The 27,786-nt window shown below is 46.4% G+C and overlaps 1 protein-coding gene across 1 annotated transcript; it reads left to right on the top strand.

Annotated features, from left to right (window-relative positions):
• Nucleotides 1-528: 528 nt before the first annotated feature.
• ERLIN2 (ER lipid raft associated 2) lies at nucleotides 529-23,287 on the top strand. Its single transcript, XM_084615356.1, has 12 exons — nucleotides 529-564; nucleotides 2,720-2,841; nucleotides 4,280-4,361; nucleotides 5,326-5,372; nucleotides 6,966-7,027; nucleotides 8,281-8,406; nucleotides 12,516-12,589; nucleotides 12,876-12,934; nucleotides 14,461-14,552; nucleotides 15,587-15,676; nucleotides 18,905-18,984; nucleotides 20,141-23,287. The coding sequence occupies exons 2-12, from the start codon at nucleotides 2,735-2,737 to the stop codon at nucleotides 20,321-20,323; spliced, it is 1,002 nt and encodes a 333-aa protein (XP_084471482.1). The 5' UTR covers nucleotides 529-564; nucleotides 2,720-2,734; the 3' UTR covers nucleotides 20,324-23,287.
• Nucleotides 23,288-27,786: the final 4,499 nt, after the last annotated feature.

Raw genomic sequence — 27,786 nt, 5'->3', positions numbered from 1 at the left:
ACGGTGGGTCGGTATGGGAGCCGGGCACAGGAACAGGACCCAGGCGTCCGGGGCTGCACGGTGGGTCGGTGTGGGAGCCGGGCACAGGAACAGGACCCAGGCGTCCGGGGCTGCACGGTGGGTCGGTGTGGGAGCCGGGCACAGGAACAGGACCCAGGCGTCCGGGGCTGCACGGTGGGTCGGTGTGGGAGCCGGGCACAGGAACAGGACCCAGGCGTCCGGGGCTGCACGGTGGGTCGGTGTGGGAGCCAGAGGCAGGAACAGGACCCAGGCGTCCGGAGCTGCACAGTGGGTCGGTGTGGGAGCCAGAGGCAGGAACAGGACCCAGGCGTCCGGGGCTGCACAGTGGGTCGGTGCGGGATCCAGGAATAGGACCCAGGGGCCCGCCCCGCCTTGGCACTGGCAGGCCGGTGCGGCCCCCACGCACAAGCCAGGGCGTGAGTCTCTGGCTCCCCCTGGCGGAGCCGCTGCTGGAACTGCAGGGCTCGTGGGGCCGGGGGCGGCGCGCAGTGATGATGGTAACAGCGTCACCGCGGCGACACCCGGAAGTCGCTGCAGCAGGCGGTGAGTGCGGGAACCCTCCCTCCCACGCCCTCCCCACCCGGCCTAGATCCCTGCCCCCGCTCCGCCGGGTCACCCCCCCCTTGCTCCCCAGGGGTGTCCATTCCCCTTCCTGCCCCCAGGGCCCGCCCACCCTGGGGATCCCGGCCCCCTCCCCCACAGGGCCAGCCCCCCTCCCAGGCTCCCACTCCTTCTTCGGGGACCCCTCCCCCCCGGACCCCCTCCCCTTGATGGGCCCCTCCACACCAGGGCTGGACTCTTTCCAGCCCCCCCTCCCGCTGCCCCCAAGCCTGGGACCGGCGCCCCCCTTCTCAGGGCTCACCCCTTCCCCCCCCGCTGCCTCCAAGCCTGGGACCGGCGCCCCCCTTCTCCTCAGGGCTCAGCCCCCCCCCCGCTGCCCCCAAGCCTGGGACCGGCGCCCCCCTTCTCAGGGCTCACCCCTTCCCCCCCCGCTGCCCCCAAGCCTGGGACCGGCGCCCCCCTTCTCCTCAGGGCTCACCCCCCCCCCGCTGCCCCCAAGCTTGGGACTGGCGCCCCCCTTCTCCTCAGGGCTCAGCCCCCCCCCCCCGCTGCCCCCAAGCCTGGGACCGGCGCCCCCCTTCTCCTCAGGGCTCACCCCCCCCCCGCTGCCCCCAAGCCTGGGACCGGCGCCCCCCTTCTCCTCAGGGCTCACCCCTTCCCCCCCCGCTGCCCCCAAGCCTGGGACCGGCGCCCCCCTTCTCCTCAGGGCTCACCCCTCCCCCCCGCTGCCCCCAAGCCTGGGACCGGCGCCCCCCTTCTCCTCAGGGCTCACCCCTTCCCCCCCCCCGCTGCCCTCAAGCTTGGGACCGGCGCCCCCTTCTCCTCAGGGCTCACCCCCCCCCCCGCTGCCCCCAAGCTTGGGACTGGCGCCCCCCTTCTCCTCAGGGCTCAGCCTCCGCGGGGTGAAGGCTCATTTAAGCACAGCTCCTCCTGGAGTTTGCTGTCTGAGGTTTCCCTTATGGCTGCTTCATCCCCAGGGGCAGGCAGGGGGTGACCGTGGTTTATCCAGCCCCCCAGGTCAGGCAGGCACCGCACGGGTGAAAAGACGGAGACAAGGTCCCTTCCCCAGCGTAATTTACAATCTAACCCAAGACCAGAGTCTGAGTAAACCAGCAGCAAAAGGGTGGGAAGGGTGCGGCTGGGGGAGGAGGGAAGGAGATGGCAGCAGCTTGGATTGGGTATTAGGATTCCTTTTAATGCCTGAGGGGTACGAGCTACTTAACAGACAAATATGTTTGGCCTTGTGTTTGTGGTTACGAATTATACCCCGTGTCTATAGCATGGCTCAAAGCCTTCCTCGGAAAAGGAAAGAGACGTGGTGTTTTTTGTATAACATCTAAGGATTTACGGTTCTAAGTAACCTTTCCTTAAGATCATATGCGCTCCCATGTGCGCTCTTTCTGATATTCACAAATCGTAAATAATGGTTTGTTGGGAAATAACATGCAATGACCATTCTGTGGGCGCAGGTCAAAATTACAGTGGCAGAGCTGCACGTGCTGCTTTGTTGGGCAGCCTGTATAATTTGGTCAGGACTGCAAGAGGCCTCCCCTCCTGTAGAGGGGCATGTGTAACTCCTGGAGTTAATGTGCCCACATCACACAGACTGCGTGTGCCACTTGTGCATGTTGCTACTATAGCAAAACAGCTTTAAACTCCACGGAGACTGAGCCTGGAGAATAGGATATCTACACTGATAACGTGAGGTGGAAGTTGCACTAGGCTCTTGGCTTTCTGGTTCCTTTAACTGTGCACTGGTAGGCTCTGTCTTAAAACTAATATTTTAGTAAATCTAAACACAGAGAGAGAGACAGAGCTGAGATGTTATCCAGTGGCTAGAGTGGGAGAGTTGGAGTCAGGACTTCTGAGTTCAGTTCCCAGCTCTACTACAGATTCACTCTGTGACAACGGGCATGTGAGTTCTCTGCCTCAGTTTCCCTGTTTATAAAATGGGAGTAAAACCTACCTCCTGGGAATACCTGAGGGGCTTAATTTTTGTGAAGCACTTTGAGATCCTCTGCTGGAAGTATAGTTATTATTCGAGCTGGTGTCAGTAGTAGGCTAAATACATTTAGTTAAATATTTCTCAGTTTGCCTCAATCTTTGATCTCATGTGCTTTATGTTCCCTTTCCCTAGGCTGTGCTCTCAGGGATGGCCCAACTAGGTGCGATAGCAGCGCTGTCTGTTAGTTTTCTGGCTGCAGCTCTCTTCTCTGCAGTACACAAAATTGAAGAAGGACATATTGGTGTTTATTATAGGTAAGACATCCATCTGCAATATTGTTTGGATTCACGGTATTTTGAAACCACAACCCAATGGCTTCCCCATCAGACGCCAATATTCTGTCAAAGGAGGGTGGAGTTGGGGAAAGACATAGTTTGTGATCCCAGATTGGTAACAGAAGACACTCAAGCAGTCTTAGAAATTATCAGTAATTCCACTTTAGTATGAAATAACTTGTGACTCATCCTCCTTCACTTGGATGTAAAGTCTGAGTTTGAGCTTCTGTGTTTTCCCCAGAAGAGTTGATGACACCCCATAACCCTGATATTGAAATAAGGACTGCAGCTCTCTGCTCTGCTTCAGGTGCTTGTGATGATATCAGCTCTGTTAGGCGAGAAACAGAAGTTCAATGTATGGTCTTGGCTGGCTGGCAGGTGAAGGAGGGACTGACTATGGAGATGTTGGTGAAAGGTGCAGACCTGACAGCCATGAGGATTTAAGTCCTCTGTTCATCCTCAGATAAGATAAAACATTGACAGCATCAGCTTCCCTGCCCAGAGATATGCTCTGACCTAAAGAGACCATCTCTATGTGCGAGAGAGAGTAATTCAGTCTCCATGGCTTATTCAACCTTTAGCACCACTACTGAGCCTGCCAACTAGGGGAGTGATTAGTGACAAATGTAAGGGCATGTTTTTGTGATGTGGACAGCTGTCCATTGGGGACTGGATTGAGGGCCTTCTCACCAACTCATTCCACATAAGCTACTGACTAGCTGTTGGGTGATAACTTTTGATTACTATCAGCCTGGGCTGGATTTGAACCAGTGACCTGGAGGTGAAAGGTCCAAATCCCATGGCACTGATTTTCAACTGTTTAGTCTTAGGGTATATTTATTCCATCTCCATTTGTTTTCTGAGACTGGCGGGCTCTCCAGCTGCTTTGGGTTATTTGTGTCATTCGGGTTCATTAATTGCTAAAGTCTTTCCTCATGTATTCATCATAACTTTGAAAAGGTTTTCAAATCTGCAATCATCATGCTGTGTGTCTGACTCTTAGCTAGCTGGTGACTTTTCATATCCTAACTGGCAATTGGATGTGGCTTGTGACAAAGCAAAACCAACCCCCCACAACCACAGAGAACAACTTTTCCTTTTCTTATCAGAGATGGGAAGAGCTTGTAAGGTTTTAGTATGTGCTGATTATCTAAAGTGTCTTCAATATGCTCTGAATTCAGGGTACACAAACTGTATCAAGCACTTAAATTAAAGGAGAAAAGTGTCCAAGCACAGATGACAAATGCAGATATATTTGCAGATATCTGTCTCTGTTTGGAAGTGACAAGATGTCAGTTTATTTACCTTTTCAGTGCATCTAATCTTTAATGCTTCCGTGCCTTCCTATAGTCAAAGGATCTGCAGATACTTGTGAATAAACTGTGTACCATTCTTCTCTTTGTTTCTTCTCCTGCAGAGGTGGCGCATTGCTGACTTCCACCAGTGGACCTGGCTTCCACCTTATGCTCCCCTTTATAACTTCCTACAAATCAGTGCAGGTATTTTTGCATTTGTCTGCTTACATTAGTGTTTTCCCACCAAGTTGGTCAGAGAATGCTACATTTGGGACATCACAATCTTTTCCAGGGCAACAACCTGTGATGTTGCTGGCACAAGACTGATGATGGCACTCTCAGAAACCTCCCAGAGGAGAATCTAGGCAGGAGAGGGAAAAGCCCTTATGCTCAGTATGAACCTGATCCAATGTTCACTGAAGTCAGTGGGAGCTGGTCAGACTCTACTTCCACAAAGGGTGAAAATGGCCTATGTGCAGAGGGCCAATGCAAGGCATATGTACCACTTAAAGCCCTGTGGGTACATAAGGCTTGTATAGGACCTCTGCATGGGGCCAGAGCAGCAGGGGACTTCGAGACCCTGCACTGTAAATGGTCTTTTGCATTACGTTCTTCCTTTTTGTAGTTCCTCCTACTCCAGCCTCGGTTAGATACAACAGACTGCTGCAAGGTTTGCATCACTGGAGTTGCCCCAGGCCTGCTCTGAATTTTCTGGGCTTTTTCCCCATGATCTTTCTCTTGGGATGGTACATCTTTCTTTTCCCCAGTTTTTCTTTCAAGCAGGGGAATAAACATCCCAAAGTGGGGACTTAGAACCTGTCCAGTAAACTTGCAGGCTAGATCACTGGCAAATGCTCTCAAAGAATTATGCAGTGATGCATTCTTTCTGTTGAGCAACCTTTGGACAAGTGGCTTTAAGGTTTATCCCTAGAGCTGACAAGCGCTGGACAGCAGATGGCGGAATAATCAATAGAAGCAGATTTAGTTCTGGCTTTTGCAGTTCCCCAGGCTATTCCAGGACAAAGGGGTGATGTAATGAGGAACCTGAGAGGAAATACTCTGTAAGATGACAGGAAAGCTGATGAAAAACAAAGGAACTACATAACTCTTGTACTGTAAGCAGGCTGGCTCTTAACTGAATCTTTGTTCTTTCTCTCTCTCTCTCTAGACTACATTGCAGACAGATGAGGTGAAAAATGTTCCTTGTGGTACCAGGTGAGATGTCGGACCATCATCTGGCACAGCAATCAAGTTACCCCAGTTTTTCTTCTTGGTTTCTCCCCATGCTGAATCATAGCTTGCAGTAGTTGAATGTACTTTGCCCTTTGTTCCTGTTAGCAGGCTGGTCAGGTGCCGCCCTGCCCTGCCCCTGAACTGGATCCTATGTTTTCAGGAAGCTCCAGCATACTTTAACATTTGTTGCCTTATTGTAGCTGCATGTTTGGGGTGTGTGTGTGTGTGTGTTTGTTCTTAGTAGGAAAACAATAACACTCTGCTCTTAGTGTTATACCACTTCAGAATAACATACAGTCAATAATGCGACTGTATAATAGTAACAACGAGCGAGAACTTCCTATAACTTGGCAGTTCTCTTAAAGTCCACTGATTTGATTCATCTCTGGCAAAAAAAAAAAAAAAAAAAAAAAGACTTCTGCTGGCATAAACCAGGATGTAAGGTTCCCAGGAGCGGAAAGTCCATCAAGGTATAGGTTGTGGTGACTACAGCTTACCTCTACTGAGAGCACACATTAGCTCATCACAGCCTGAAAATTGAAAATTGTTGTGCTGACTGGGGCAGGGCCATGGACAGGGCAGGCAGAGAACTTGCTGTTTCAGAGCCTCCACTCTACAGCCTCAACTGGTGGGGCTTCTATGGTGTCAGGTAGACGCTGACTGTGGCTTCCCACTGTGGTACCCTGGGGAAGGGGGCAGTGGAAATACTCTACCCACTCCAGGGCATGAATGTCCTTATGGGTGTGACTGCTCTTGTCTCTAGGCTTGAGAGGGGAACTAAGTCTTCATGGCCTGATTCTTGGCCTACTTAAATTTCAAGTGAGGATAGACTGCATTACAATTGACTTCAGAGCCTTTTCCATGTCTAATCCTTTACTTAGCGCTTTCTGTCCATGGATCTAAAATCCTGAGCCTCACATGCTCTCTGTGAAGCAGGTTTTATCCTCACTTTGCCAGTGGGAAAATAGAGGCACAAAGAGGATAAGTGACTTGTGTGAGGTCACGAGAGTCAAAGAACTAAGGAAAGAATTCAGGAGTCCAGAGACACCCCCCACACACACACTCTAACCACTAGACCTGCTCCTCCCAAACTAGAATCCATTATTCCTAGCTTACATGTAGCTAAATCCAGAGTAAACTGGGCCATTGTTCTTGGGGTTCCCCCAAAACCATCCACTTGGATTTGCTGTAAGTGCAGGCCCACCACTGTGAACCACTGTTACCAAAGGTTGTGAAGTGTCCCTTTCAGTCCGCTAGAGGGTGTTGTCTCCATGACTGGTCCCTCCTGATGTTGTCTGTGACAGTTGCATGATCAGCCTCTAGCAAATTGTGAAATAAGAATTTGCTTTTATGAATGGGTTCAGATGCAGGATTGTGCTGCTGTGAGCTCTGTTCTGTGCCCCGCATCCTAGTCTCCTTTAAATGCTGAATAATTATGGAGAAGCAGTGCCTTGTTCTAGAAGAGCCAGTACTGCATACATCTTACACCCACCCTCGACCCTGGGTGTATCCCTGAGCAGCTTTATTTAGTTTGGAATGTTACACCCTCCTTTTCTTTTTCTCTTTCTTTCACAGTGGGGGAGTGATGATTTATTTTGACAGGATCGAAGTGGTGAATTTCCTGATCCAAGGTGCTGGTGAGTTATCTCTGCCAATGAGTCTGCGAGGCTACAGTATGAAGGACTGTCAGATCTGAGCATTAGTACGGCTTTTGCCTTCTGAAAGCTCATTATGTTCCTGCTAATGCAGCATGGGGTTGAGAAATCTTTTCTGCTTGTGCAGTGATTGATTTTGGAGGCCGGAAGAGCCACAGAAATTCAGCAATGTCCCCTTTAAAGCCCTCTGCTCTTTAAACTTAAGTGTTTACGCCCAAACTTAATTTTAAATGTTAAGAGACAGAACCAGTTTTACTATTTTTTATATATTTCTCTGTGTTTTGTTATCACTTACATGTTCTTATTACTTACTACCACAGATATACTCATTTTTCTCGTACCTTTCATTGTAATACCTATAATGCCTATCAGATTATTATTATTTATATCATAGTAGCCCCATGAATCCCAGTGGTGTTTTGCTAGGCACTGTCATGAAGAGCTAACAATCTAAATAGACAAAGGGTGGGAGAAGGGGTTCAGAATACCATCAGAGAATTGGCATGTGAGACACAGATTAAGAGATTTGAGCACCTTTCACTCGAAATACATCACAAACTGATTTATAGAGTCCCACTGAAATGCAGCTACCTCTGGGGTGGAGTGCAGGAACCATCTAGCACATTGGAAAAGGGTGGATACATTGGCCAAGAACATCAGGGCAAACCTCTCTGCTTGTGAATACACTCGTGGGTCCACAAAAAATTCATGGAGAGTGGAACAGAACCAGACCATTTTAGGTCCCATTGATTAAAAGTAAATCCATGTACAGCTTTGGGCCTGGGGGCTTCCTCCTGCTCTGAGAGTCTCACAAATTGCTTTGTACATGCCCAAACTCACTAATCCACATATCATATTGTTCAGACACATAATCCGTGTCTCACTGCTTCTCAGCAAAGATTTAATAGCAGATGCTATAGAAAGGTCTGGTGTTACTAAGACTTCATTATGTTTACAAAGCATATGACAGAACATTGGTTGTACATTATGAAGTATTAGCATCAGTAATTAAACCTTCCCTCTCAAAATAAATGAAAAAAGTGCGCTTCTGCAGTGCAGAGATCTTCTTTCCATTTTGTTCACTTGCTAGTGGGAAGGCTCCAGGCATTGGCAGTGAGTCGCCCCCCAGTGATTAGTGCAGATGTATCAAGCTCCCATTGCACGTATCCCAGGTGGAGCCCGACTCAAGACCACCGCCATTCTGGTCTAATGCAAACCTCTCTCCTTCTCACCAGTGTATGACATAGTGAAGAACTACACAGCAGACTATGACAAAGCACTCATCTTCAACAAGATTCATCATGAGCTGAACCAGTTCTGCAGTGTTCACACTCTTCAGGAGGTCTACATTGAGCTGTTTGGTGAGCCCCATCTCTGCCCTGGGTCACTGTAACCTTTACAGATGAATTGTCACATTCACCCGAACCTAACAACATCTAGAATCATAGAATATCAGGGTTGGAAGGGACCTCAGGAGGTCATCTAGTCCAACCCCCTGCTCAAAGCAGGACCAATCCCCAACTAAATCATCCCAGCCAGGGCTTTGTCAAGCCTGACCTTAAAAATACCTAAGGAAGGAGATTCCACCACCTCCCTAGGTAACGCATTCCAGTGTTTCATCACCCTCCTAGGGAAAAAGTTTTTCCTAATATCCAACCTAAACCTCCCCCACTGCAACTTGAGATCATTACTCCTTGTTCTGTCATCTGCTACCACTGAGAACAGTCTAGATCCATCCTCTTTGGAACCCCCTTTCAGGTAGTTGACAGCAGCTATCAAATCCCCCCTCACTCTTCTCTTCAGGAGACTAAACAATCCCAGTTCCCTCAGCATCTCCTCATAAGTCATGTGTTCCAGTCCCCTAATCATTTTTGTTGCCCTCTGCTGGACTCTTTCCAATTTTTCCACATCCTTCTTGTAGTGTGGGGCCCAAAACTGGACACAGTACTCCAGATGAGGCCTCACCAATGTCGAATAGAGGGGGACGATCACGTCCCTCGATCTGCTGGCAATGCCCCTACGTATACATCCCAAAATGCCATTGGCCTTCTTGGCAACAAGGGCACACTGTTGACTCATATCCAGCTCTTCGTCCACTGTAACCCCTAGATCCTTTTCTGCAGAACTGCTGCTGAGCCATTCGGTCCCTAGTCTGTAGCGGTGCATGGGATTCTTCCGTCCTAAGTGCAGGACTCTGCACTTGTTCTTGTTGAACCTCATCAGATTTCTTTTGGCCCAATCCTTTAATTTGTCTAGTCCCTCTGTATCCTATCCCTAGCCTCCAGCGTATCTGCTTCTCCTCCAAGTTTAGTGTCATCTGCAAACTTGCTGAGGGTGCAATCCACACCATCCTCCAGATCATTTATGAAGATATTGAACAAAACCAGCCCGAGGACCGACCCTTGAGGCACTCCACTTGATACCGGCTGCCAATTAGACATGGAGCCATTGATCACTATGTATTGAGCCCGACAATCTAGCCAACTTTTTATCCACCTTATAGTCCATTCATCCAGCCCATACTTCTTTAACTTGCTGGCAAGAATACTGTGGGAGACCGTGTCAAAAGCTTTGCTAAAGTCAAGGAACAACACGTCCACCGCTTTCCCCTCATCCACAGAGCCAGTTATCTCGTCACAGAAGGCAATTAGATTAGTCAGGCATGACTTGCCCTTGGTGAATCCATGCTGACTGTTCCTGATCACTTTCCTCTCCTCAGAATTGATTCCTTGAGGACCTGCTCCATGATTTTTCCAGGTACTGAAGTGAGGCTGACTGGCCTGTAGTTCCCAGGATCCTCCTCCTTCCCTTTTTTAAAGATGGGCACTACAGTAGCCTTTTTCTACTGTTGCTTCAGCAAGGTTTTCTGCTGCTACCACACAAAATCTAGTAGTAAACAATCAGAGCCTCCTTTAGGCCCCTCTCCATAACTGATAGGATTCAGAAGAGATCACTCCAGTAGCTATTCCATTCGTGACCAGGGTTGGTTCAGTTTAATTAGTTATAGTTACACGTGCCTCTGGAGCCAGAAGTATAAGGAATGTGTAACTATAATTAAACAGAACCAACCCTGGTCACAAACAGAACAGCTGATTGTCCTAGCTAAGGTGTGGAAGCTTCATCAGGTAGATGGCTCTGTTTAGCTAACCCTTGCAAAATAGTCACGAGAAATTTACTGGTCCAATCATAAAAAATATAAACGAGAGCTTAGTCGCCTATCAAGAAATGTTACTCATTCAGGGCAAGTAAAATGCTGTATGGGGAGCTTATATCTTGGTTCTACTAAAGCAGCTATTACCATACTACCTAGGCATGCCATGTGGGTGTTTGAGAACAGGGGAATCTCTCAGGACTGGACAGATTATCCTTCATTCTGACTGCAGGTCATCTAAAAACTAGACTGTGCAGAGACTAGGAGAACCTCTTACAGGAGGGTGTCCTGATAGTAGAGGGACAAACAAAATGTCTTAATTGACCGTTACCCTTTATAAATTCTTTTGTTGTTCTCAGGATTAATTTTTCTTTTGAAATTGTGAGAATGTCTTTGCAATACTTATCTCAAACCGGAGCCCAGGCTCACTGTGTGACATTTGCACAAACACCCTGCGGGTTCCTCCTTGAGACTCCCTGATCTAGTCTTCCTATCGGAATGTGTGATGGTTACTAATCATTAACTACTGTATCAGAACTGCACTTTTTAAGGGACTAAGAGATCCCTGTTCTGACAGTGCACTGCTACAAAATATATCATTGGGACTCGCTTCTATAGAGAAACAGGAGGGGAATTATCAGAAAATATATTAATTCTTCACCCATAGATGTCTCCAGATGACATCAGCAGCCGCTGATGATAGTTGCTAAAAAGAGACTAAAGTAAACTGATTTGCTCTGAAGGAAGGGTCTGTATACATTTATATGCACTCCTTCATGATTGTTTCTGTCTGAGCAGGATGCTTTTTGGCTGAGGAGTTAGAAATGAGGTGCAGCCCATTGAATACAGACCTATGTCACCATTCTCTGCCTCTACATCTGGAGGCAGGTGCAGGAAACTGATAACAGCTGTTTCCTAAACTCCTGCCTGAACTGTGTTTTGAATGTGAATTCCAGACACCTGAACTGGGACAAAGCTAATAACTGAGGGAGTGAGCCTGGATCACTTTCAGGGCTGTTAATTTTTTATTTTCCTGTTGCATTTCTCAGCAGGCCCCAATGGAACATACAACTTTCATTGAAGCTTTCATTGAAGCAGGGCTTTGAATTCTTTAGTTCCTTTTGAAATTCCCCAGCTACACTAAAGTTAATTCCTACCTACTGAGCCAAGTGGATTTGCTGATGAAAATGTGTCCAACCTATTAAACTAACAAATGTGACCTTTTACCTTTCTGCCTTTTCCTTGTTCTGTCTCTTGCTGGCACACATTCAGCCTGGGTAGATCAAGGCCTGGCTAGGCCAGGTTTTAAATTACCAGGACTGCTCCAGGACCTGTTTGGAACGATAGCGTTGGGGGACATTGGTTAGAATAGCTCAGAATTTACTTGCAAACACACCATGCTTGTGGACATTTCCTTGAGTACTCACTGGAGCGTTGTGGCATCCCTGAGTTCCTCTAACAGAGAGACTCTTAGAAGAAACCCAGAAATAGACATTAGGGAGGATCCAGATCCCCTGTTGCCCGAGGACCCCTGACACTACAGGAAACTTGCCAAGCTGTGTACGTCCACCTGATCTCGTAACATGACACCTGCTCAGTGCTCGGAGAAAGATGAAAGTCCCTTGAGGTCCCTGCTGGTATGATATCCTGAGATAATATTCCTTCCCTGGTTCTGAATTTGGCAGTCAGAGGTGCCCTGTGCATCTGAGTGGTAGGCACAGTGGATAAGGATCCAATCCCAGTTATCCCTTGAGATACTGCCAGTTGACTGAGTAATTGTCCATTTATTCCCAGTAATGTGGATTCTGAGAGTACCTCCGGGGTCCATAAATCCCAAAGGTATATTACTGGAGCTGTGGAAGGTTGCAGGAGTTTGTAAATACCCTTCTTTTGTAGATATTGGTGGTGCAAGTTCACCATCAAGACAGACCACCCGTCCACTATTCGTCCTCCCCACCTCACCCCAATTACGGTATTTTGGTTTCACCGCCAGTTTTGTCTGGTCTTGCATCTTGTTTGTGATACCATCTTGTTTTGCTTGTTTTCCGCCTGAAATTTTAAATCAAACCTGATTTACTCAAAGGCTTCAGGGCCTGGCTCAAGACTGGGGTTTTGTTAGGGGGAAAAAAAAGTGCACACATGCACACAGGTGTGTCTTGATTTCCCCTATGGGATATGTAGCCTCTGTGTATCTAACCTCAACTTGTGTTTCATTTCCAAGAATGCTAAATCAAAGCCTATCCTGAATAACTCCACAGATGATCTGAGAGCCAAGTGCCTTGTGTGTTCTTTAACCATGTCTCACTTTTTTGATACCAGATCAGATTGATGAAAACCTTAAACTGGCTTTGCAGCAGGACCTGACCACCATGGCCCCTGGACTCGTTATACAGGTAATCAGGGTCACACCTGGGCTGTACAAAGTGCTGATCATGGGGAGGACAATCCCATCTGGTACAGAAATGCTTACGAGATTGGGTGTGCAGTGCTGGGCAGGGATGGAGAGCTGTAAGTCATTTCTGGAAAACGGCTCTACCAACTAGACTCCATGTTGAGTTCCTTGAGGCAACTAATTATCTTTGGCCCAATTTTAAGTCCCACAGTTTTGTTGCCAGTGTTTTGGTTTCTCGCGGCATGTTAGCTGTTTGTCTACCTTCCTCCTATTCACTGTCTTTCCAGGCAGTCCGCGTTACGAAGCCAAACATTCCAGAAACAATTCGGAGGAATTATGAACTCATGTAAGTGCCTGGGACTCTCACCTTTGTGTTACCAAAGTGAATTTGTCATCCAGACTAATATGTTTTCATAGTATGCTGTGATTTCAGTGCCCTCTGCCAGACACACTCGTTTACCCTCATGCTGGCTCATTGCCATGGGCAGGAGGCCCAAGTGATGGGAATGGCATCATGCAAGCACGCCTCTGCCGATGGGAAGGTTTTTCTGTATTTTGTGTGTGCGCAGGCATTTGAGTGGCAAAAGTGGTTCATTTGTGGGCCCGTTGACCTTGACACTATGCCTTCAAGGGCCTCTTGGTGAGTGTGCACAAATGGCGGGGTGGATAATCCATAATCCTGCTCTTTGAATGGCGATGAAGAAATTGTTGATACAGCAGGCTGAAGACTTCACAAAGCTTTGAAATAACTTGTTTTAATAATACTTGACGACATGATCCTGTTGTTTCAACACTTTCTAAGCCAGCAGCCTGTCTTGCACTGACCATTCAGAAACACACAGGTTCTCTCAGCACTTTGCCACCAAAGAGAGAGTAATCAAGAAAGGTCTTCCTTTCTCCCCAAATCCTCTCCCAAGCCTGTGTCCCTACCCTAGAAGTCCAGGTAGCTTGTGTTTGATGCGGCCACAGTATGGGGATTCCTTATTTTTACGATCAGCCCGTTTTTATCTCCTCTGTCACTACAAATACAGCACGGGGTGTGATGTACTTTGGAGAGTGACTAGTTCCTCAGGCCTGACTTCTGCTCCGTGTGCTGTTTTTGAAATGGTTGAAATTTTAGGAGAAAACATGAGGGTGATGTTTTCAAAAGAGAACGTTCTTTAATTTCACTTCGTTCTTAGAAGGCAGTAGGACAGTGGGGGTGAGAGAGATCCGGAGCCATTTTACTAAATAAAAAAAAGTAGCATTTAATCCTGCACGTACACCTCCCAAAGCTATTTTCTTACAAATAGAAAAGTTTCCAAAATTTCCAAGTGAGAAAGGGAAAACTTATAGCTATGGCTATGTTGAAGGCTAAGGTTTTTTATATAGCTTCACTTTCTGCTTTGTGTTCCTAATTTAATAATTTGATACCTCCACTAACGGTAAATTTATAGGTGTGTATCCAAGTAATTAGTGCTTATATCCTCTATCAACTGCCCTCCACTAGAGGGTGATCTGCTCACTGGAGCAGGTCTGATTCACCCAGCAGAGGACAGCAGTACACATCACATACTGGGTGATCATGCAAAATAGCACCTTTACTTGTTGTGGGGGAGGAGAGGACTTTTTATTTATTGGGTCAGGAAAATGGAGTGGGTTTTTGTCTATGAAATTAGCGAGGTAGAGTGTGAGTGTATGCATTGTTCTGTCCACAACCTGCCCCTGCAAATGCACTCTAGAGAGAGAATCTACCCAGTGTCATGCAAGCGGGTTGCAGTGGGACAAGCATGGAAGGCGTGGCTGTCACCTAGGAAGGATGGCTGCACTTTCGAGAACTCAGATCCTGTGTGGTCACTGCAGTTGTACATCTGGCTTGTTCTGGCTCACTAGGGAGAGCGAGAAGACGAAGCTGCTGATTGCGGCTCAGAAGCAGAAGGTCGTGGAGAAGGAAGCAGAGACGGAGAGGAAGAAGGCCCTGATTGGTCTGTATATGCATCTCCCATACATGTGGCTGGTTGAGAAGCTTTCCAGGCGTGGGTGGGTGGCTAACCCAAACACCTCTCTGGAAGTGCACGCAGCACATGTGCCTCTGCTGGGTCTTGTGCGAGCAGCAGTGTAGTCCGATGGTGGCTCGAAGAGATTTTCAATAAGGCGACTATAAACAAGATTAACGCTGGTGGTTTGTGTGAAGTGGGAAGAGGCAGGCACTGAGGTTTGGGGAGGGTGAGAGAAGCTCTAGCCCATCTCTAGTCTAGCTGGTTCTGTCCAGAGTCTGTTAACAGCAAGCACAGTGACAACTGCACCACTGAAGGTGTGAACCGAGGGATTCGTTGTGAATGTCTCTAATCAAAATACAGAATTTTACAGTAAATGTGCAGTCACAGGTTCCTGTGACTAAGTCTGTTTAAAAATGAGTTCCCCCTCATTTGGGCTGCTGCCAGGAGTTCTTTGAACAGCTCTGTATCTTGTAGATGTGAAAATGCAGAGTGTTCTCTTTCTGCTTGATACCCATCTCTTGCTCAGGTAAAGCCTCCGCAAAGCTCTGGGCTTCTCAGATGGTTTCCCTGTGCTTGCTTTGACTACAAACATCCGTGGATGTGATGCTGTACCTCTTGGGGGGCTGAAAGTGCCTGTATAGGGTATGTCCACACTGCAATCCAAGGTGTGTGCGCCGCATGTGTGAACATACCTAAGATCGCTTTAATCTAGCTAACTGGGGTATCAATAAAAGTGAAGCCATGGCAGCATAGGCTGCAGCATGGGCTAGCTGCCCAAGTACGTACCTTGGCTCCCTGGTGGCTTCGCTGATATTGGTACCTGAGCTAGCTAGATCAAAGCTAGCTCACATGGGTCTACACCTGCTGCAGTTGTACCTTCAGTTGCAGTGTAGATCTGCCCCATAAGGATTGGGTTTGCCAGAGGGAGTATAAGGGGGTGTGTGCCTGAGATGCTTCTGTGGGAAAGGAGCTCGGGTCATAACTCTTTGGGCATCGAGATGTTTCCTTTACCACTACAGAGGCAGAAAAAATTGCCCAAGTGGCTGAAATAACGTATGGACAGAAGGTGATGGAAAAGGAAACGGAGAAGAAAATTTCAGAGATTGAAGGTGAGCAACAACCTTTCCAATAAACAAATTCCTTTGTGCTTCTTCTCGGAAGATTTCAAAGCACATCACAGATATTTTAGTTAGTCCTCACAATGCTGCTATGAGGTGGGGCAGTATTATCCCTATTTCTTTTATGGGTAAACTGAGGCACATAGAGTCTGTGAGTTGGCCAAAGTCTAACCACAACATGACTGAGCCCCCATATGAAAGTATAGAGGCCTTTCATATTGAACCCCTGTGTATGGTTGATGCAATAACCTTTCATGTGAACCTCGAAATGCATTGCAACGTTCAAAACTTATTTGTCTGCGTGCTCAGATTCTTCCCTTCATTTCCATCCGCATTTCACACTGGAGTGCTTGGAGGGACTAGGTCTATTGGGAGAGTAGGACGTGTTCACTCTGGCAAATGTACCAAAGTTGGAGAGCCCCAAACAAACTCCGAGACGCTTGTTGCTGCAGCACGGGAGGCAGGCAGTGTGATTATCAACAGTATTGCAGGAGCCAGCACTGCAGACTCCCACTCTCCCAAAGGGACACACCTAAGAACCAGGCAGAGCATCTTCCAGAAACAGAATATCCTAGAACTTCATTAGGAAATCCTCTCAGGGTATGGTCCTGCCATGCCATTCCATTCAGACACCCACAGTGTTCCATGGAAATTTACATCTGCCCCTCTTTCTTCAGAATTTTTCTAAAATGTGGACACCTGTCAGGAGTTTTTGGTAAATGTAGCTCTAGATCTTTGGTCTAGTCAAAAGGAAAAAAAAAAAAAAGTGGCCAAACCCATCTCACCAGTTTATCCAGTTCTGAGATAAGCAGAGGCCTGCCTTGCAGCTTTCAAGATCCAAAGATCAAGGTGATGTGTCTTAGAGAGGTTTCAGAGTAGCAGCAATGTTAGTCTGTATCCGCAAAAAGAAAAGGAGGACTTGTGGCACCTTAGAGACTAGCAAATTTATTTGAGCATGAGCTTTCGTGAGCTACAGCTCACTTCATTGGATGCATTCAGTGAAAAATACAGTGGGGAGATTTATATGCACAGAGAACATGAAACAATGGGTGCTACCATACACACTGTAACGAGAGTGATCAGGTAAGGTGAGCTATTGCTAGCCTTTGGCACGAACTTTTGTAGTGATAATCAAGGTGGGCCATTTCCAGCAGTTGACAAGAAGTCTGAGGAAAGTGGGGGGGAATAAACTATTTCCCCATGTTTATTCCTCCCCTCACCCCCCCGCCCCCCCCCCAGCTTTCCTCTGACGTTCTTGTCAACTGCTGGAAATGGCCCCCCTTGATTATCACTACAAAAGGTTCCCCCGCCCCACCCCGCTCTTCTTCTGGTAATAGCTCACCTTACCTGATTGCTCTCCTTACAGTATGGATGGTAACACCCTTTGTTTCATGTTCTCTGTGTATATAAATCTCCCCACCGTATTTTCCACTGAATGCATCCGATGAAGTGAGCTGTAGCTCACAAAAGCTTATGCTCAAATAAATTGGTTAGTCTCTAAGGTGCCACAAGTCCTCCTTTTCTTTTTGTCTTAGAGAGGTGATGGTGTGTGTGTGTGTGGGAGGGGGAGAGGAGGAATCTCCCTAGGCTAAAGAAGTGAGTGTTTCTCTTTAAGCATTATCAGCAGTAAACAAGCCCTATATTCTGTCTTCTCCTGTCATGGATTCCTGCGTTATTCACACCCATCTGGAATTGCTGTTTGCTTCCTTTAGGGGCCATTATTGACTAGGAGCAGGAATGGAAGCATTTCCTTGCCAATTATCTCTCTCAAATAATTTTTCTTTTCCAAGGTGATGGTTCTGAGTGCTTTATAGGAGCTTGAGCTCTTAACTGAGAGGGCTTTTCCCCATGCAGTGCCTTGTGTCAGGCAAATTCCAGGACAAGAAAAGGGCTCTGCCTCTCTGGCTCAGAGCTGCAAGGCCCTATTTCCAATTATGTTCATTATAGGCCCTGTCAAGTTTTTACAGAAGCCCACTGAGGAGCCAATTAGAGTTTTACAGATCAGCAGCTTCTCATTAAGAAGTTCCCAGCAGAACTACAATAGTTTTTATTTCTTATGAATACATGTCACCAGGTGCCAGGCCTTCACTCCAGCTCCATACTAGGCAGCAGCCCGTGCGTCCTGCAGGCAGGGAATTTTTGCCCTGCCTCCGCCCTTCCAGCTGCTCTGACTGAGTCGGCAGAGTGTTCTCATTAGTTGGCCAAATGGAGCGAAGCCTCAATTCACAACCTTCCAGCTGCTGGTATTGTTTTTAAATGTGGATGTTCTCCCTATTGGTGGAGATAAAGGAATGGTTTATCCAGTTGTTTGCTTTGAAACAGCTTGAATAGGATCCCAGTGCACTCTGACAAGCCTGGATTGGGGAGTGTTATTGCTCGCTGAGTTGGGTGCCCTAAAACAGCCTGTGAATATCCAGGGAACACAGTGGACCATACAGATAAGCCTGGATTTACAGATTGTGCCAGTGTAACATTAGTGTTCATTAAATATGGTTAATCACAAAAAGTCTGGGTAAAAGAAGAATGCAATAGGCAGTAGGGAAGTGTTGGTTTCTTTAGATGACCTTTATAAAATGTTTAATCTTATATCCCTGCCTGATACTGACGGGAGATGGTTCTCTACGACTTGAGCACTCAACGTCTTGCAGGATCAAACCCTTTGTTTGCCCAGCTCTTGAAATCCTGGAAAAAGCCAAGCTAAGAGCCCATCCAGGGGCCTGAGTTTAAGGGTTAAAGATCCCCTGACTCTTACACAAGTATTGGGATGTTAGCCGCAGTGTCCTGGCCAAATTACAGTTTGGGTAATTACATTCGCTACCTAAAATTCCGCCTGTGGTTTCAGTTTGATGGGGTGTTCTTTATGTCCTGTCCAGATGTGGTGTGTAGGATTGCTAGCTGCCATGCTTTTCCCCAAGAGATGACTGCGTTTTGGAGGAGGGTGAAGAGATTAGCCATTTGCCTCTCTTGCAGGGGAAGCATTGGTGTATAATCATCCCATTACATTTCAGGTGTGGGGAGAGACTGTAGCTTCTGGCCCTATTTCTTCCCCCATGGCCCAGGTGTGCCACCCATGGTTCGGTAGTGGTGTGGATACCCTGGCAGTGTGTGGATGCTACTGTGAATACAAAGATGGGTCCAAATGTGGAGCACAATGTTTAACAAGTTACAGCAGCTGCATGCTCTCTTGTGTTTAAATGGCTGCCATGGTTTTCCTTACAGATAGTGCATTCCTTGCTAGGGAGAAGGCAAAAGCTGACGCCGAATGCTACACTGCCATGAAGATAGCAGAAGCTAACAAGGTATTTATTTGTCCCTTTGTGCTAGGCACTGTACAAACAGAACAAGAAGATGGTCCATGTGCTGAAGAGCTGATAGTTTAAAAGAGGAAAGAAAAAAAAAGCCAGCTGTGATAGTGACTCCCTGCTACATGTACAAAATGAATGTAGTTACTGAAAATCAGGCCAGACTGATGGGGGCACTGTTTGAACAGTGTTTACATTAGTATTTTGGTGGCATTCGCTCTGGAGGAGAGTTAATCATTAGACTAGAATGGCACTTTGTCCACACAACACACAGTCAACCTGTGGAACTCCTTAGCAGAGGATGTTGTGAAGGTCAAGACTATAACAGGGTTCAAAAAAGAACTAGATAAATTCATGGAGGATAGTTCCATCAATGGCTATTAGCCAGGATGGGCAGGAATGGTGTCCCTAGCCTCTGTTTGCCAGAAACTGGGAATGAACGACAGGGGATGGATCACTTGATGATTACCTGTTCTGTTCATTCCCTCTGGGGCACCTGGCCCATCGGAAGACAGGATACTGGGCTAGATCGACCTTTGGTCTGACCCAGTATGGCTGTTCTTACGTTCTGTAAATATGAATCTGTCCAGAGGAAGCCTAAATGTGCTGGCTTGTGCTTTATGGAGGCCGCTCTGTTAAATGCTTTTGAGACCAAGGTTCCCTCTCTAGAGAGAGCTAGAGCTGCAGCACTTGGATATGATGTTAGCTCTGCTACAGCCAGAAAGTTTTAACTAATGCTCTGTGTGCCACCTGGCAAACTTCTTGCACAAATGGAGCAGGCCTCTAGAGGATGCTTATTATGAGAGGATCTGATTACAGGCCAGATCAGAATCATGCTGCTCTTATCCATGGAAGTCATCAATCTAGCAGAGCCATGAACCTGCTGGGGAGCAGCAAGCGGGAGAAGGAGAAATCAAATGGACAAAACTCTCGGGTGTAGAGTTAGGGGGATCACTGCCAACAGCAGATACCGGAAGGGAACACTGTGTTTGCTGGTGTTTCTTTAAATAGGAAGAAGATTTGTATTCATGTTTTCGGTTGTCTGCCAGGTACACTAGTGCTCTGGAAAAATGGATCCCTATGTGATCACAACAAAAGCTTGTTAGTCAGTAAATCTGGACGGCTGCTGATGTTCTGTTTTCTCTTCATGCAGCTAAAACTAACTCCTGAGTACTTGCAGCTGATGAAATACAAAGCTATTGCATCAAACAGCAAAATCTATTTTGGCAAAGATATTCCCAACATGTTCATGGACCACACGGGGAGCAAGCCTGCAGAGGGACTGGTGGAAGAGCTGAGAGGAGAGAATTGGGCTCCTGCTGCTGAGGATGTGTGAAACCTGTTTATAACACCTAATGACCGTGCAAAATTTCTATTTATTTTTTAACAAATGAAACAAACCGAGAAGTTGGTTTCCCCTTTTGATTTTTTTCACTGTTCTGTGCTGAAGCAGATGAGCCAGATTTAACCCTCTCAACCTTTTTTCTAGAAATCGGGTTAGACACAAATACTTTGATAGTCACAGGCCCTTTTTTGGTTACTTCTCAACAGCCAGGTTCAGCTCTGCACCATATCTTGACTCCTCCCTTTTGGAGGCCTGGTTATTCTGGAGCGAGGGAGAATCCTGCAAATTTCCAGCAGGATGATTTGTTGTGTGGTTAGGTTGATTAAATGAAGGTTTAAGTTCTGTGTGAGCATTTATAGCAATGGTAATAGGAGAGGTAATGCCCTTCTTTGCTGCTGGAAGCTGTCCTTTCTTTTGCTGGAGATTTCCAGTACATTTTTTTTGAGCCCTATGAAAGAGACAAAGGTGCTAGGACTTTTGTACACTACATATCCCAGCTTAAGCAAGGCAGCATGGATGTGATGGTAGAGCTTGTTAATTTCCCATGTCCTGAGATCAGTGTTTTCGCATTGTCCATATTTTGTAGAGGGATAAGGAGGTTCTATATTCTGTAATTCTCTTTCTAGAAAATCATCTGTAGAAGTGGTGCGACCAGGTCAGGGTTGAGGTGCTCTGGTGGGGTCAGTGTGCACGTACCCTGTTCCTGTTCTCTGGCTAAATGGGACATCAGTTTCCCAGGATGCCAACATATGGTACCTTTCACCAACAGCAAATTGACTTTTAGGGAAAGTAGCTTACAAAAATGATGACTCACTCAGACCCCCGTCTTGCAAACACTTTTGCAGGTGAGTAACTGTGCTCAAGTGAATGGTCTCCTTGACCTATCATTTCCATAAGTGTTCGTAGGATTGGGCCCTACATTTGAAATAGCCCAGCATGGTTCAGTGGCTGCCATACATTATCAGGAAGAGAATGTTCAGACAAGTTGAAGTGAATGGCTAATTTAGACCTTCTGTAGGCATTTTGATTCATGTTTAGCAGGGGCATACAAAACAGCATTGTATAGTCGCAGGGAAAGACAGGCGCCCCGTTGTCTTTAGACAATTCAGAGAGAACAATTTCTCCTTCTCTCCCTCCAGAATGATGCTGTAATACATGTGGTCCATTAAGGTGTGATTTGATTTGTTTTTAAGTCTTCAGGTATGCAGCTGGGAAGAGTCCATAGATTGTTCTATGATGTATTTTATATATATATATAGTATGCAAAATCAACTGGGGGAAAATAAAGGGCTTAGCATAATTCAGGGCAGGAGAGAACATCTGTTCCCTCCAGGCCATTTCCTCCCACTTGGCAGGAAAGCCTGCTTATTAATCACTGTTTTATTTTGCAACCTTCACACAGATACTTGGTGGCTCCAGCCTAAGTGCAAACACACTTGTCCGTGGCCAGCTTATTTCATTTATAATCTGTTGTTCCATAGAGCTGCCACATGCTACCATTGGTATTAGCGTCCTAAACTCATCAGAGCGCTCAATCTGTCTGGGTGTTTTTGTAACACCACCGCCCCCGTCAGATAGAAGTGTGATGAATTTCTACTGCCTCCTATATTTTTCACATTCGTTCTCTTTAATATTGTCACAGCTTGAATGACGACTACTTTGCCTGTACTTGAAAATGTAAAATGAAAGCTGCCATCAGTTACCGCATGAAAAAACTGATAACTCTATTTGCGGTATAAGAAAAGTCTTTATCTCTTTCTATATATTTTTTTACTTACTGGAAAACCTGAGGTTTATACCATAAATTCAGATTCCAGACCAATGTACTACATTAGACAATGCTGCAATAGAAAAATTAGAACACTACCCCAGCTCTCACATAACTAGCATTTGCAAATCGGACAGGACAGGAACAGGAAGAGGGTGGGAAGAGCAGAACTTTTCTTTTTTTGGGAGGTGGGGTTGAGGTTTATACCGAGGGCGGTCTCACTCGTTCAGGATTGTTTCACACTCATGGTGAAGATTTGCATCTAGTAACTAATGCATCGTTTTTAATCAAACATTTTTTACTAGGGGGAAAAAAAAAAAGCCAAAGTGTGTTGAACCTTCTTATATGACTTTCATGTAAACCTGTGTGGAATAAATAGGGCTCTTTTTTACTATAAAAGAATGAGGAAAAACACAGAAAAAGAAGTAGCCAATATTAGTACAATGTTAATTTAAAACACAATCTTACAGCCTAATTATTCCACCTGGTTAACAACTTAGGGTGTGTCTACACTGCAGCTGCCAGCCTGCACAGCCCAGCTAGGCAGACTCGTGCTAGCCCGGCTTGAGCTAGTGCACCAAAAATGGCAGTGTGGACATTGCAGCTGGTCAACACTGTTACTTTTAGCCGAGTTAGCGTGAGTCTGTCTGCCCGGGCTGGGAGGCTCGCTGCCTGCTGCAGTGTAGACATGCCATTAGTTACTGCAGTTTGTGAGATGATAAAGTGAAGTCTTAGCATAATTGGGGGGTTTTACATTTAGTTAGAGCAAAGCTGACACCATGACTTTCTCTACCAGACTGAATCCACTGTTGGCATCTGACACAGTTTCTTCATTATTTTATACATTTAACCTCTTTTGCCTTCCAGAGTAAATTTGCTACTATATTTGACTCTTTATTCCATCTCTTCCTTGTGAGCATAGTGACAGGATGTCAGCTGGGTCTTTCTTTCTTTCTTGCATGCAAATTTGCAATGAGCATTTGAATGTTTAAAACCACTTGTTTAATGAAGGGTCTATAAGGGGGATGTGAATGGTGATGTTTGGGAATCCCTGACTGAGGCATGAAAATAACTGCACTGGCAGAGTCCGTTCTGACCTGTGTAAGCATTGGAAGTGATGTGTTGGAATAAAAAAGCTGTTTTATTTTACTATTTGTTATGACTGAATAAAAGGTTTTTCACTTGTAGCTGTAATATTTTTTCAAGCATGAATGAGCTTGAAACATGTTAGCGTGTACCTGGACAAGGATTGGGAGGGGAACGAGATCTACTCTAGTCCCTTAGCTTCACTGTGGCCGTTCAGACAGCTGTGTGCCAAGCAGAAATGTATATACTGGGAGCATGCTGCTGTTACCAATGTGCAGAATGAATGGACTTGGAGTATAATTATTGGATGCCAGTGACAAATTTCTAGGGTATGGAAGAGTTTGAGGGGAATAATTTTGTTCGTTCACATGCTTGTTTTACATTTAACCTGACAGAGGGCAGCATAGTGTGTTTTTTAGAGCAGCTGTGTAAACACTAATTGTTCTGAATATCAGAAGAGGGGAAGGCAGTTGCCTTGCATCAGAAGACAAATATTTTGGTTCAGGGTACCATGTGACAATCTTACCATTCGATTTGTGGTGATAAAGACTGGGATTGAAAGACTGGGTAGAAAGCTGGCTAGATTGTCGGGCTCAACGGGTAGTGATCAATGGCTCCATGTCTAGTTGGCAGCCGGTATCAAGTGGAGTGCCCCAAGGGTCGGTCCTGGGGCCGGTTTTATTCAATATCTTCATAAATGATCTGGAGGATGGTGTGGATTGCACTCTCAGCAAATTTGCGGATGATACTAAACTGGGAGGAGTGGTAGATACGCTGGAGGGGAGGGATAGGATACAGAAGGACCTAGACCAATTGGAAGATTGGGCCAAAAGGAATCTGATGAGGTTCAATAAGGATAAGTGCAGGGTCCTGCACTTAGGACGGAAGAACCCAATGCACAGCTACAGACTAGGGACCGAATGGCTAGGCAGCAGTTCTGCGGAAAAGGACCTAGGGGTGACAGTGGACGAGAAGCTGGATATGAGTCAGCAGTGTGCCCTTGTTGCCAAGAAGGCCAATGGCATTTTGGGATGTATAAGTACGGGCATAGCGAGCAGATCGAGGGACGTGATCGTTCCCCTCTATTCGACATTGGTGAGGCCTCATCTGGAGTACTGTGTCCAGTTTTGGGCCCCACACTTCAAGAAGGATGTGGATAAATTGGAGAGAGTCCAGCGAAGGGCAACAAAAATGATTAGGGGACTGGAACACATGAGTTATGAGGAGAGGCTGAGGGAGCTGGGATTGTTTAGCCTGCAGAAGACAAGAATGAGGGGGGATTTGATAGCTGCTTTCAACTACCTGAAAGGGGGTTCCAAAGAGGATGGCTCTAGACTGTTCTCAATGGTAGCAGATGACAGAACGAGGAGTAATGGTCTCAAGTTGCAGTGGGGGAGGTTTAGATTGGATATTAGGAAAAACTTTTTCACTAAGAGGGTGGTGAAACACTGGAATGAGTTACCTAGGGAGGTGGTAGAATCTCCTTCCTTAGAGGTTTTTAAGGTCAGGCTTGACAAAGCCCTGGCTGGGATGATTTAGTTGGGGATTGGTCCTGCTTTGAGCAGGGGGTTGGACTAGATGACCTTCTGGGGTCCCTTCCAACCCTGATATTCTATGATTCTATGATTGTTACAGGAGCCTAGTATCTAATTCCTGGATGGAAACCCTTTTAGGCTCCCTTATCAGTTCCAACTAGAATGTGCGACTGGTATTGTTTCAGCAGTGCTGTGGATGGCTCCAGCCCTAAGTCCTTGCGCTGTGAAGCTTCATCACTCGCTCAAATCGGATACATGGAACAGACATTGGGGCCTGGAAAGCTTTGGAGACAGGGAGGCTTAGTGAACTAAGTGTGCAGTTCATAACTTTTTTCAGTACCTTAGGCTGTGCTCTAGAGCAGCTGCTCCTAACCAAAGCGGGGGCTCAGTCTCTGTGGACCATGCAGTCCTGCCCTTCTTTGCTGGGACTGCCCAGAAAGAGGCCAAAAGAAGTTTTGTGATGTGGACGTCAAGAGGCTAGACTGAGTCCTGCAGCTCCTTCCAAAAAAGCCTCTGATGGCAATGGCTGGACACGGCTGGGTGTAGTTGAAAGGGCAGTGTCCCATTGTGAATGCCTCTAGGCCCTCCAGTCCTCAGTCTTTTAACAATAAGAAATAACATTCTCAGTGTCCCGTCTGTAAAAAGGGCTAATGATACTGTCCTCTGGAAAGCACTGTGGTGGGTGAACGTATCAAAGCGCTCTGTAAGAGCCAGGTATTGTTAGACCCCATAGTCTACAATAGGATGAGTCAGCCACCCTGAATTAATTAAAGCTAAGGTACCTTTTCTCTCCTCAGCTTCCTGTCAGAACAGAGGAGTAACCAAGCAACCAAATAGCTCAATTTGCTGTAATTTTTCTGAGTCACGAATGCAAAACATGAGCTAGGCCATTTAAAACAGTTATACGCCTGGACTGGATGAAAGAAAAGGCCCTCATGCAATAATTAGTGGCTGTGACTGATTTAGGCAAGACCTTGTCTTGCATAACGTGCTGCTTGGTTTCTAAATTGGTCTGCAGTAAGGAACAACAAATCGTGAGACCCACCGCACACCCCCATCTACAAAATGGGCAATAACTGGCTAGGTGTGGTCATACTGCTGACAATGATCGGGGGCTGATAGTGGATCACAAATTGGATGAGAGCCAGCCTTTTTTGCAACTGGTAATACGCTGGGGTGTCGTAACAGGAGTATTGTATGTCAGACACGGGGTAATTGCACCAGGGATGCCTCAGCTGGAGTGCTGTGTCCAGTTCTGGACAGCACACTTTAGGGAAGATGTGGACAAATTGGAGAGAGTCCAGAGAAGAGCAACAAAAATGATAAAGGTTTAGAAAACCTGACCTATGAGGAAAGGCTTAAAAACAACAACACATGTTTAGTCTTGGGAAAAGAAGGCTGTGGAGGACCTGAAAAGTCTTCAGATACGTTAAGGGTTGTTATAAAGAGGACAGTGACCAATTGTTCTCCATGTCTACTGCAGGTAGAACAAGTAGTAATCAGCAGCACTCACCTGGGATGTGGGAGACCCAGGTTCAATTCCTCTTTCTGGATTTGAACAGGGGTTTCCTACCTCTCAGCCTGGAGTTGGGCTGGTTCCTGCTCATGGGTTGCTAACGGGAGAGAGCGGTGTGCTGGCTGGCTTAGGCTGTTCCCATGCTGGCTTGTGTGGATCGCATTCTTAGATGCTCTCTCCCCCCATTCATTGTAGAGGCAGCCTAGCTGCCTAACTCGGTTTTGTGAGATAAGCACCTACACCCAGTGTTGTTCCTGTGATTTTCTACATTCCTAAGTTAGGTGCCGTGATGCTCAGCGTTGCAGTGCCTAAGTCTTTTTGTGGATCCTACGCGTGGAGAGGAGTCAGGAGAGCAGAGATCAGTGCCAAACTTGGACATGATTCTTAGAGAATTAGGTAAGGAGGGGGAGAAAGGGCAAACAAATAAAACGAGTTAAAGGAGTAAAGTAAAGCAAAATAAAAAGAAATTAACCATAAGCACTGAAGCCAACACAAATAGCTGGGTCCTAGCCAGGGCTTACTGCCCAGGCCATAGCTTTCCTTCTCAATAAAAACGCCTGTCTGAGCTCTCCAGCATTTACAGTTCTCATTTAATGCAGCAGGGACTGAAGGGAGAGACCTGGCAAAGGAAGATTTAGCTTCCTGTTTACCCCATTCCTCATTTTCAAAAATACATATTAATTGGCTGTTAAATGGTACGGGTGCACTCAAGAAAGTGGGCCGAAACGGATGTCCTTGTGTCATTTGCCACAGAACCTCCACATGCGCAGCTGCCTCTCCTATGATTCTGCTGTCTCCATTCCTGTCCAGTTTTGTGCTCAGAAGTTTGCAAAACTGTGCTCTTTGGATCCTTTCTGACCGGAGTTACAGTCTTCCAGCCACTGAGAGTGTGTGTTTTCTGAGGAATAAAGATGAAATCAGCCTCTGAGGATTTTGTCTCTGAGTTTAGCATCACTAACTCTCTCTTGTTGCATGTGGTTCCATATGAAGTCAGTGGATAAATATTTTCTGTTACACAATGCTGCCATGCTTTTGAGAGAGGGATTATATTAGATATATCTGTGCAGATAAAAGGAGCCGGAAACCAAAACCTTTTTCCAGTGAAGAGCAGGCCTTTTCCAGTGCCCTGTCAAACTCCTCTCTTGTGTATAGAAGAGGGCCAGAGCTCACTTTGTTGACATCATTCAGTAATTCCCAGGTGGTTCTGTGGTGCAGAGCCTGTAGGACAGTGAAGTGGCTTCATTCAACAAGTGGTGTCTGATTAGAGTTGGAAAAGCAACTCTAACAATGCCATCATGGGGTTTCATGATTCTGTTATTCCAGATCAAATTTGCTCACATGACAGCTTCTCTTATTGTCCACGCTGCAAGTTCTACCTAGATCTGAAAATCCAGCTGTGCTTTCTGCCCATTGCATCAGCACCAGCAATAAAGATTCTGTGGTTGGAAATGAGCTAACTCTGGATTATCTTCTGCCTTGTACATCATAAACCATTCATTCTTCTGCAGTCCTGCAATTGCGAATTCACCCTTATGTACCGCTTAAACCC

Source organism: Lepidochelys olivacea (assembly GCF_965140295.1).
Source record: "Lepidochelys olivacea isolate rLepOli2 genome assembly, chromosome: 26".
NCBI classification, from domain to species: domain Eukaryota; kingdom Metazoa; phylum Chordata; order Testudines; family Cheloniidae; genus Lepidochelys; species Lepidochelys olivacea.
The sequence above is the reverse complement of the archived record's forward strand: the minus strand, read 5'-3'. Positions and strand labels throughout refer to the sequence as shown.

What these genes read in the sequence shown, in the direction of transcription:
- ERLIN2 (XM_084615356.1), top strand. Translation starts at nt 2,735, where the DNA reads ATGGCCCAACTAGGTGCGATAGCAGCGCTGTCTGTTAGTTTTCTGGCT. An exon ending in TTTCCTGATCCAAGGTGCTG is followed by an intron (nt 7,028 to 8,280) that starts GTGAGTTATCTC and finishes CCTTCTCACCAG; the next exon opens with TGTATGACATAGTGAAGAAC. An exon ending in GAAAATTTCAGAGATTGAAG is followed by an intron (nt 15,677 to 18,904) that starts GTGAGCAACAAC and finishes TTTTCCTTACAG; the next exon opens with ATAGTGCATTCCTTGCTAGG.